This window comes from Tursiops truncatus, chromosome 1, assembly GCF_011762595.2.
Source record: "Tursiops truncatus isolate mTurTru1 chromosome 1, mTurTru1.mat.Y, whole genome shotgun sequence".
NCBI classification, from domain to species: domain Eukaryota; kingdom Metazoa; phylum Chordata; class Mammalia; order Artiodactyla; family Delphinidae; genus Tursiops; species Tursiops truncatus.
The window spans coordinates 151,418,665-151,430,754 of NC_047034.1; the positions used below are offsets into that span (position 1 = coordinate 151,418,665).

A 12,090-nucleotide genomic window follows, 5' to 3' on the forward strand; every position below is an offset into this window, starting at 1 on the left:
TTAAATTATGGTAAAGCTATGAAATGGAATTTTAAGCAGCCAGATAAAAAGTATACTTTTGAAATATTTTAACAAGATAGGAAAAAGCTCACCAACATAACTGAAAAGGATGTAAAACTTCATGTATATAAAATTCCATTATTGTCATGAAAAAATGTACATGTAAATAGAAAAGCAGAAACACAAACCTATTAAGAAATACATTAAAATATTGAAGTGTTTATCACTGGCTTCTAGAAATATGGATTTTTGTTCCCTCCCTTACACTTTGCTCTGTTCCAAGGCTTTTAAAGTCAGTATACTTATTTAATCAGAAAAAATTAAAACTATCTTAAAAAGACTGAAAAAAAAACCCCTAAATTTTTAACAGTGGCTAACAGTAGCTGAACTATGGTTGATTTTTATCTTCTTCTTCATAATTTTCTTTATTTTCTATACTTTATTTTCTTTATATTTTATGTTCTAGCATGTGCAGTGAATTTAGTGGTTAAGAATGACTTTAGGTTCAAATCTTGGCTCTGCCATGTATTAGTTGTGTAAATGTAAGAAACTTTCTTAATTTCTTTAAGCTTTATTTTCCCATTTATGATATGAGGAGAGGACTTTTTTGGTTTGGTTGCCTGGAAGTTAAGAGCCAAATATGTGGTCCAATTTTATCAATAATATAGGACCTTAGGATCTGGAAAGCTGGGTATCTAGATCTTATACTTCTATCTCATTTCTATCTTCTCTGATTCTAATTTTTAAATTAATTTAAAAATATTTCTTAGAAGCTACCTGAAGTTACCTATGGAAGTAGGCAGATAAATAAAACAAAATGAATGTCTTAGTATCTCCCACTGGTCTAAGTATCTCAAAGTGTGGCCCAAAGAATGCCTACACCAAAATCACCTACGGGTACTTGTTAGACGTAAATACTAGAAACACCCAATATCTGAGAATGGAGCCGAGGAATCTTTAAACAAACTCTCCAGGGAATTCTTACATTCACTAAAGTTTTAAGAGTCCCTGCACTAGACCATAAGCTTTTTGTATCACTATGCCTTGCATGTAGTATTTATTCAATAATGCTTGTTTACTGAATGGATTTATCGTACCACTTGAGGTATGAAGTAATGTATTTGGGAACTCTGAAAACCAAAATGTTCTATGAGATTGTAAGGCATGGCCAGCTGTCTCTTCATCTTTCGTTTGTGATGTCTTATCTTAATCAACTTCTTGGCAGCATTTGATACCGTTGACCACTCCCTCCTTGAAACACTTTCTTCTCCTATCTCAAGAGAAACACCATCTTCTCCTGGTTTTCTTCCTACCTCAGTGGTCTCTCTTCTTCAGCCTCCTTTGCTGGCTCTTCCTCCTCTGCTGACTCTGACCTGAGCCCCGTTCTCTTCTCTAAGTGCCCTCATCCAAGGAGGTATCTACATGCCAGATACAGGTACTTCCATATCACTATTTCTAGACCTGACCTCTCCCTAGAACTCTGGATTTATATATCTAGCTGCTTATTTGACAGGCCTACATCTCCACATGGATGGCTAAAGTGCCTATCTGTTGTTTATGTTCTCAAGCATAGTTTTTTCCCTGACCAGTATTAGAATTCCCTTGCAGAGTTTAGGGAATTTCACATCATGCAAGTCTTGTGAGAGACTGCTTCTCATTTGAGAAATCTAAAAAGCTAGCTATCTGCTTCCCCAAGCACTCCTGGCAGCTAGCCCAGTGCCCTGGCTCAGTCAGTCAGATGCACCCACTGGGGACTCTGAAACAGTTAGCTAATTACATAAAGAAGCAGGGCAGTGAGGAATGAATTCTGCAGGTGCTAGTGGAAGGGATGTTAGGGATACACACTGCTGACTCCAACATCAGGAGCCACTAGCAGTGTCCTCCCCAGACTGGTTCTGCAGGACGATTCTGAGTTCCTGGTCTCCCGATGGAGAGTCCACTTCCCAAGTTTGGTAAATTTAACTTTCCTGGTGACTTTGTGAGTTATCAAATATTGTTTCAATAAGGAATTTCTCTGGTTAAATCAGCTATAGTTGGTTTCTATGGCTGGCATGCAACTAACTACTGCTTGTAGAACTCTAGTACAATGTTCAATAGGTATATAACACACCCATCAGAACTTAAACCCTCACAGACCTGCTCTTCTCCCAGTTTTTTCACATCTCAGTAACCTACCATTTATCCAACTGCTTAGTCCAAAAATCTAGGTCGTTATCTTTGATGCCTCTTTCTCTCTTATTCCTTTACACGTCATCTACCGGCAAATTCCATCAACTCTACCTGTAAAACACATCCCCAGTATATCCACTTCTCTCCATCAATTACTACTATTCTAGTCTAAGCCACATTATCTCCTCCTGAACAGCACTGGCCTCCTAACTGCTCTCCCTGCTTCTACTCTTGCCTCCCCTACCGTCTATTCTCTATATAGCAACATAAAATAGGTAGAAATTACAAACTAGGCCATGTCACTTTCCTGCCTAAAACCTTCAATAGCTTTAACCCTAGACTTAAAATAAAATCCAAGCTCCTTACTCTGATTTACAAAGGCCTATGTGGTCTGACTCTCGCCTATGTCTCAGATTTCATGTCATAACACTTTCCTGCCATGAGGTAGCCACACTGGACTTTTTTCTGTTTCTTGAAGATACAAAGCTCTGAAGGGTCTCTCCATTGATCTTGGCACGGATGGCTCCTTCCTTCAGATCTCAGCTTAAATTCATTTGCTCAGAGATGTCTTGTCTGATGACCTAATCGAAAGTATCTACTCAGCCATTCTTTATCACTTCACATCAGTTTAATTCTCTGCACAGTACTTACTATCTGATATTTTCTGAGAGCAAGACTCTTGGTTTTTCACTCGGTTTTTCCTTTCAATTTACAAATCCATCATGTGTGTTGTTATTGTTATTAACAACATTCATTTACTCAAAATATTTTTGACAACATTATTAACAACAACAGAAACATGCATTGCAGATGAGTAACTTCTGTTTAGCAGAGGTAAGTTGTCCAAAGTCACACGGGGAATCTGTGCTAGAACTAGAATTTAAACGCAAACCTATTGGCTCCACAGCCTGACCTCTGAAATGCTACCCTCCACCTACTCAAATCTTGATTTTCCACAAAGTCCCAGCTTATGTTATAACCCTCCATAAAGCCTTCCCTGACTATTTCAGCTAAAATCATATAGCACTGATGGTATAGATCACATATCTTCTCGACTACCTCTACTGGCATAGCATTAGCATTCACGTTATCTGATTATAAGTGATCGGCAACTTAGGTTGCCCCTTCAGTAAAAGCGCCTCAGAGATTGTTCTACTATACTGATCATTGTGCTACTAGTTTAATATTATTAAAAGACTAGTAATCTCAGAGGCCAAAGCAGTAGTATGAATTGGCTTCTTTTTCCACTATTTCCCCATAGACATGTTCTAATTGTGCCTTTAGTTGGCTGCCAAATGCCTGAGATTTCTATACTCTTCTCGTTGCTGTTAATTCATTCTTTCCAGTTGTGACCATCTCTGTCCTCCTGGACCCTGCAATTACTTCTCAGTTTCTACTCCTTCATCTGCCATAGCTACTTCTCAATGGTGATTTTTACTTTAGAGGAGGAATGGGCAAACTATGGCTTGCAGGTCAAATCAAACCTGCCACTTATTTTTATAAATAAAGTTTTATTAGAAAACAGCCATGCTTGTTTCTTTATGTATTACTATGGCTGCTTTTGTACTATCATGGCAGAGTTGAATAGTTGCAACAGAGACCATGTGACCTGCAAAGCCTAAAATAATTACCGTCTAGCCCTTTACAGAAAGCATTTGCCAGACCACAGTTCAGAGGAAGCAAAACTGAAACCCAGAGATGCAAAGTGACTTGTCCAAGATCCCACAGCTGGTAAGTGGCAGAGGCAGAACTACACTCATTCATTTACATGGATTTTAATTTACAGATTCTGAAAGTCATGGTACCACACAGTTTTTCTTTGCATCTTTGTAGGTTTCCTTGAGACTTTAGTAGTCTTACACAAGCTAACAGATAGATAGTTTAATTTTCAAAAGCAATCATCAGAAAAGCAGAGTATAACTAATCCAAAATACCAAGTGGCACCAATCTTGGGTAATCTGCAGGTGAAATCAGAGTCCTGCAGAACACTGGAAGTTTTCTTGGTGGAGACAAAGCCAATAACATTGGTTTTGTTTTTGAGCCCCCAAACCACTGCCAAATGGAAACTAAGCAAGAGTCCAACTCAGTTACATATAGGAGCCAGGCAGGTAATAGAAGTGAAAAAATCAGTCTAATATTATGACATAGCAGGGAGTGATAAAGGCCTTGGTGCAGAATTAAAAACAATAAAACCAACCAAACATAGCTGCAGGCAAGAGCAGGACTTGGCATCAGGCCACCAGTTTCTATCCCTGGACTATGTCATCAATTCTTATAAATCTTCAAAAGCCAAAATGTAAAATCCTAATCTTTAAATAACAAAAACAAACAAACAAACAAAACCCCAAACCAACTGATTTGTTCTTTTATTAAAGTTTTAAGAATAAACTAATCAAATAAAACAAATCACTCAAATAAAATCTTCTTACCCCAGGGAGCCTTACCTTGAACAACATACACCTTAGTCAAAGGGAAGTCAATACTCTTTGCCATGATTTCAATTTCTTGTTTAAGCTTTCCCTCAGGAAGAGGTGTGAATTTGTCAAACAAAGGGGCAATGTAATCAGCATAGATGGTGACAAGCACCTGAAACGCAAATATGAGAACAACCTATGAATATGTCCTTAAAGAGAAACTACTCTATACAGATTCAGTATTAAAACTATGTGATCCCAGCCCTGAGAACAGGGACCTTATCTTATTTGTTCTGGTATTCCCAGCCCGAAATAGTACCAGTACAGCATTCAATATCTGTTTGATGAATTAAATCAAAATGAATAGTCTCTATATGGTAATAACTGAAAAGCCAAATGGTCCATTCAAAACTATCTTGGGGATTTCTGACACTTCATGAGCCCATCATAACTTGGAATTCTGTCTTTCAAGGTAATCATAATAGACTTGAAGTGTTTGCTAAAAAAAGAACTACTAGAGCTTGACTGTGTGCTATTATTTGGTTTGCCTGCTAATATTACTGACCTGCAGTTCATAACTATACACACTGGTTGAAACAGTACTTCCTTAAGCATTTTGGGAGCATTTCCTCTGCTCTCTCTCCTGTCACTTCAATTTGCCATACAACATATATTTGTAAGTCCAATTAGCACCCATTTTCCAGTCATGATCCCACCAGCAGGAGGTGAAGCAATAAGCATCATGGTAATTCAGACTAAAAGAAACCTCACCATCAGTGCAGCTGAAGAGCTGATAGGACGTATTTTCTGGGGGCTGTTAACAGGCCATTTTGATTGTGTTGTAGTGTTTGTGCTGTGAAGCAGTTTGGAATATCGGAAAGAGAAGAGGAAAAGAAGATGTGAAGAAGGGACAATGGGGAAGCGGAGAGAGGAAAAAGGAGGGAGAAGGAAGAGAGGGAAGAAGGGGGGGCTGTGGGGGGAAAAGGGAAGAGGCAGGGCGACGGGGAGGGGCAGGAGGAGGGGGCAAGGGACAGAGAAGAAGGGGTAAAGGGCAAAGGGGAGAGGAGGAAGGGAAAGGCAGGGGAAGGAGGGCAGGAGAAAGCAGACACGTTTATGCTTTCTTTTTCTTATCCCGCTTACATCTATTCTCTCTCCAAAATATCCATGGTTTTTAGACACTGGAGCTCAGTCAAGAGTCATCAAATTGTCAAACTTAGTCATCACTCTGGTGGCAACTCACAAATGCACAGCCCCAAACTGCTTGACAACTGCATCATTAAAGGTAACTAACAACTAGCTTCTAGAATCTATAAGAGCCAGTATAAGGAGAAGAAAATCTATGGTCAGAGTCAACTCTCCCATTTCTATAGCTAAAAGCAGAAAACAGAAGGGGAATTTATATGAGCACCTCTTTATATTTCTTCTGCTTCTTAAGAATCATTTAAATGCTAATGAAGATTAAATGACAGTTATCTCACCAAGGAACATTTTGTAAAAGAAAATCGAAACAAAGATTTCACTTACCAGAGACACAACTAGTGTGAACAGCCAGGCATAAATAAAAAAATAGTCTCCCCCAATTTTAATAATGTAAAGTAGAAGTGAAGACACGGGTAATAAAATGCACTGAGTCACAATAAACTTCTTGATTGCATCTTTCATGAAGAACCCCAAAGTCTGAAAAAATAAAAGGTCATCATGAGAAACTACAAAACTGCTTTTAAAATAACAAATAAGTGAATAGAAAGGATACATTATTAAAGCAATTTTAAAAATTAAAAGGCAGTGAGACTACATGACAACAGGTAGCCTAAGACAATAAGTCAATGTCTTGCATTTTATAGTTTAAAATAAACTCATTTAAATGTTATTAGCTGAAAAAACACTAGACATTAGTGCTAGAAGAGTTTATGGCAAGACCTTAAACTATGATCTTTACCGTATCTTCAGTTCCTTTTCCCTCAATTAATTCATGCTCTAAAATAGCAAATTACGTTTTAATTATTCCCAGCAGAGGACAAAAGCACAAGAGAGAACATTTGCATTCTCTATTTTACCTGCTGATTGAAACCATGTTTTTCTTCTATCACAAAAGTATTATAAAGACTCCACGGCAAACCAGTCAATGCACTGAAAAGTGTAGCCAACAGCAGAAACACCAAGGACTGAGTGATCTAAACACAAGAAAAAAAGACGCAGTTTTTTAATATTAAGTCATTCTTCAAATGAAATATTAGGGAACCAATCAACGAGTATTTGCTGAGTACTTACTATAACTCAAGCAATGTGCTTGATTCTACGGGCCTGAAACATCACTGCTACCCTCAGAGTTTATTTGCAAGACAGGGAGGCACTAAAACACTTCCTCTTTTATTACACGGGCACCATATGAAAGTTAATTGAAGTCATAGAGACAAAAAGGTTAAAAGAACTTAAATTCAGCCACATATGCTGGTGAATTCAAGAAAGGCTTACAACACTGATGAGAAATGGAATGCTACTCTGAAGAAAGAGATAAATTAGTGGGACAGAAGAGGCAAGGAGGAATTCCACACAATTTGCAAAAGCAAGGAGAAAGAAAAGAGCACCTTAAAAGTGAAAGATGACAAGACGATGGGCCTAGTTGGGACCAGGCAGAGAAACATAATGGAGCATCAGGAAAGCTGGGCCAGGGCAGGTGGGGCAGAGTGTGCTAAAGTTTTAACAGAGCCAAAACTCAAGAGAGAAAATAACCCTCTAGAACTCCTTTAATTGCCTTAACAACAGGTCCTTAGGAGATCAAAAGCCAAGAACTGCCTCATTTTTCTTTACAAATATCTTTTCCTATGACAGTGGAGGATGAGGGCTAATTGGTATGAAGGGACTTGGGGGGAGGGGAAGGCAATGAAGCAAATAAAACCCTCGCTCTCCCTCCCACCACACCATCACTCTCCCTCTTACTCCCCAGTGTAAAACTGAATTCTTTTAAGTGTGAGTACACCACCAAAGCATATTTGACTTGGTAGTAAAGATGCAGCCACTATGTTTCTAAACATAGGAAGAGGGAGAAGGGAAGAGGAAAAGAGGAGGTTTGTCTGGCTACAACATGCAGGGTGGTTTATGCCAGCATTTGTCCCCAGATGGGAAATGAGAAATTTTTTAAAAGTAGATTCCAGGACCTTCCTCAAAATTACTGAATCGGAATCCCATCTTCAAAAAATACAACCATATTGTATAGATTGTTTGAATACCTGTTTTACTCATTTAACATATCACGAACATCTTTCTATATCAATAAATATAGATCTACTTCATTGCTAATGGCTCCATTACATATATTTCCATTATGTATGTAGCATTCATTCCAATGCTACAATGAACCCGTTTCATTCATTCCCCATAAATTTGTAAAAGTGAAATGTCTGATGTCAGACTTTTTTTTTTTTTTTTTTTTTTTGCGGTACGCGGACCTCTCACTGCCGTGGCCTCTCCCGTTGCAGAGCACAGGCTCCGGACGCGCAGGCCCAGTGGCCATGGCTCACGGGCCCAGCCGCTCCGCGGCATGTGGGATCCTCCTGGACCGGGGCACGAACCCGTGTCCCCTGCATCGGCAGGTGGACTCCCAACCACCACGCCACCAGGAAAGCCCTGGTGTCAAACTTTGAAAAGATTTTTGATACAAACTGCCAAGGTGTCCTCTAGAAAAACTATAATAGTTTTCAGTCTGACAGCACCATGAGACTAGTTCCCTATCCCTCAACAATTCTGTCCTATGATTCTTTTAACTGTTTTTTACCCAATATGATATGATAGGCCAAAACAAAGAAAGAAGCACAACTCCTCGATTCTTCATTGTTGTATTAAAACACATTTCTTTGATTGTCAGTATGGATTTATATTTTTCATGTATTTTATGATCATACGAATTTCTTCCTTTGCCCATTTTTGTGTTGAGGTACTCAATTTTTTCTAAAGTGTTCTTTCGGGACTTCCCTGTTGGCATAATGGTTAAGAATCCGCCTGCCCATGCAGGGGACACGGGGTCGAGCCCCGGTCCGGGAGGATCCCACATGCCGCGGAGCAACTAAGCCCCTGCGCCACAACTACTGAGCCTGCACTCTAAAGCCCGCAAGCCACAACTACTGAAGCCTGCATGCCTGGAGCCTGTGCTCCACAGCAAAAGAAGCCGCCACAATAAGAAGCCCGTGCACTGCGATGAAGAGTAGCCCCCGCTCACCGCAACTAGAGAAAGCCCGTGCGCAGCAACGAAGACCCAACACAGCCTAACTAACTAACTAATTAATTAATTAATTAAAAACTCTAGATCATATTAAAATTTATAGTTTCTTCAGACTCACAGACTTAGAGAACGAACTTATGGTTACCAGGGGGAATGAAGTGGGTAAGGGATAGTCAGGGAGTTTGGGATTGACATGTACACACTGCTATATTTAAAATGGATAACCAGGACCTACTGTACAGCACAGGGAACTCTGCTCAGTGTTATGTGGCAGGCTGGATGGGAGTGGAATTTAGGGGAGAATGGATACATGCATATGTATGGCTGAGTCCCTTTTCTATGCACCTGAAACTATCCCAACATTGTTAATCGGCTATATTCCAATATCAAATAAAAAGTTTAAAAAAATTATAGTTTTTTTTTGTTTAAGTATTGTCAATGTATCTTTGTTTATATTTAAATACTCAATTCATCTAAGTCTTTCTTTTTCTTGGAGGATATAAAATTGGAATTTATTTTTTTCTCAGTTGTCCTAAGAAAATTTATAACCTATATATTCCTCACCAATCTGAAATGCCACCTTTATCATATACCAAGATTACATATACTTAGTTAGGCCTGTTTCTGGTACCAATAGACTATTTAAAATTTATGATACATTTTAATATCTAAAAGTTACCACTCATTATTTTACTTATTCAGAATCTTTCTGGCTATTTCTCTGTCTTTAGTCTTTCAGATTAACTATAAAATGTTTTATCATGTGCCCTTCACAAGCTGCTCTGGGATTATACCTGGGCTCTATTCTTTTTTTTTTTTTGGCTGCATCGGGTCTTAGTTGTGGCACGCAGGCTCTTCGTTGAGGCATGAGGGCTTCTTTCTAGTTGTGGTGTGCAGGCTTCTCTGTAGTTGTGGCGTGTGGGTTTTCTCTCTCTAGTTGTGGCACAGGCTCCAGAGCACGTGGGCTCTGTAGTCTACGGCACGCAGGCTCTCTAGTTGAGGTGCGGGGGCTCAGTAGTTGTGGCGCCCGGGCTTAGTTGCCCTGCAGGATGTGGGATCTTAGTTCCCCGACCAGGGATTGAACTTGCATCGCCTGCATTGGAAGGTGGATTCTCTACCACTGGACCACCAGGGAAGTCCCTCTACTCTTTTTTTAAAGTTTATACATCTCTTCTTTAATAATTCACTGAAGAATTGTGATAAGGCACTGATTATCAAGTTTAGCATTCTGCACAGAATGTACCATTTTCTCCTTTTGAAAGTCTAGATTTTGCTCACCTGTAGTCTTCTGAAACATTCTCCATTCTCCCTAGTTTATCAACATATGCCATAAGTTCAAGTTCCTTCTGCACACTAACATATAAATCATCTACGTATGGAGCCTTGAATTAATTTAAGATAACTTGATTTCTTCTTAATCTCACTTATCTTATGCATAAATACCATTTAAAATGAATAATTCTATCAATAAACCATTTTTCTTCTTAAAGAAGATGAACAGTAAGTCTAATTCCCCAATCAGTAGGCTTATTCCCTCCTTAAAACACTAAGATTCCAAGAGCATTGTAAATTATTTTGCCTTAAACAGTAAAACAGCCTCTTAAATGGTCCCCCCGCCTAATATCAATCCCTCCCCTTTCGATCCATCCTACATACACACCAGATGAATCTAAAACTCCACTTCTCTACTTTAAAAGCTCGTAATGGCTCTATAACAGGGGTCCCCAACCCCGGGGCCACAGACCGGTACTGGTCTGTGGCCTGTTAGGAACCAGACCACACAGCAGGAGGTGAGCAGTGGGGGAGCGGGCGAAGCTTCATCTGTATTTACAGCCGCTCCCCATTGCTCGCATTACTGCCTGAGCTCCGCCTCCTGTTCAGATCAGCTGCAGCACTAGATTCCCAGAGCAGCGAACCCTACTGTGAACTACGCATGTGAGGGCTCTAGGTTGTGCACTCCTTATGAGAATCTAATGCCTGATAATCTGAGGTGGAGCTGAGGCAGTGATGCTAGCAGTGGAGAACAACGGCACATATAGATTATCATTAGCAGAGAGGTTTGACTGCACAGAGACCATGATAAATCAATTGCTTGCAGACTCATATCAAAACCCTATCAGTGAGTGGCAAGCAACAATTAAGCATCTGGTGGCAGGCTTCATTGTGGCAAGTGAGTTGATGTACATCAATTGTACAGCTGCACCTAGTGGCAGGCTTTAAGTCAGAATCCGACACGTTTTAGTCTGTGTGTGGCCCGCCCATTAATTTATCTACTTCCATCCGTGCCTCTTTCCCACACTGCACACTTGTCTCAGCCACCGTTTTGGTAAGCCCACAAGCTAACCCTAGCCAGGATGAGTAAAAAAACAAACGTCACTGGAGAGCTTCTTTGGAAAGGGGGAAAGACCCAGTGATGAGACAGCAGAAGACTCTAAGACTGCCAACAAAAAGAAAGCTACATTTAAAAGAAAATACCAAGAGTCCTACTTAAATTATGGGTTCATTGCAACAGGGGATTCACATTCTCCAAGCCTGCTTTATATAATATGTGGCTACCGGCTATCCAATGAAGCCACGAAACCTTCAAAACTGCTTCGCCACATGGAGACCAAGCACCTGCATTGAAAGACAAGCCTTTGGAGTTTTTCAAAGGAAAAAAACCATGAACACGAAGAACAGAAGCAATTATGAAGGCCACCACTTCATCAAATGTGTCTGCACTGAGAGCATCATTCTCAGTGGCTAACCGCATGGCTAAAGCTAAGAAGCCCTTCACTACTGGTGAAGAGCTGATCCTGCCTGCTGCTGAGGACATTTGTCATGAACTTTTAGGAGACTGCAGTTCAAAAGGTGGCACGTGTTCCTCTGTCATCTAGCACCATAACTAGACGAATTGATGAAATAGCAGAGGATATTGAGGCACAGTTGTTAGAGAGGATTAATGAGTCACCACGGTATGCAATCCAGGTTGATGAGTCTACCGATGTTGACAACAAGGCAACAATGCTTGTTTTTGTGCGATATATTTTTCAGGAAGGTGTGCATGAGGATATGTTATGTGCACTTTTGTTGCCAACCAGCACCACAGCTGCGGAACTATTCAAGTCTTTGAACAATTACATATCAGGAAAACTGAATTGGTCATTTTGTGTCGGTATATGCACGGACAGGGCGGCTGCCACGGCTGGACGGCTTTCTGGTTTCACTACTCGAGTCAAAGAGGTCACTTCTGAATGTGAGTCTGCGCACTGTGTCATCCATAGAGAACTGCTGGCTAGCCGAAAAATG

At 40.1% G+C, this 12,090-nt stretch overlaps 1 protein-coding gene across 3 annotated transcripts in view; it reads right to left on the minus strand.

Moving 5' to 3' along the window:
• The window catches only part of ZMPSTE24 (zinc metallopeptidase STE24), a 48,963-nt gene that overhangs the window by 21,528 nt on the left and 15,345 nt on the right, over nt 1-12,090 (minus strand). For all 3 annotated transcript variants that reach the window (XM_019938047.3, XM_073791505.1, XM_004316605.4), the window contains 3 exons: nt 6,641-6,757; nt 6,108-6,260; nt 4,614-4,755 (listed from right to left, as the gene is read on the minus strand). In XM_019938047.3, the coding sequence (XP_019793606.1) occupies nt 4,614-4,755; nt 6,108-6,260; nt 6,641-6,757 (412 nt within the window). The remainder of the gene's footprint in view (nt 1-4,613; nt 4,756-6,107; nt 6,261-6,640; nt 6,758-12,090) is intronic.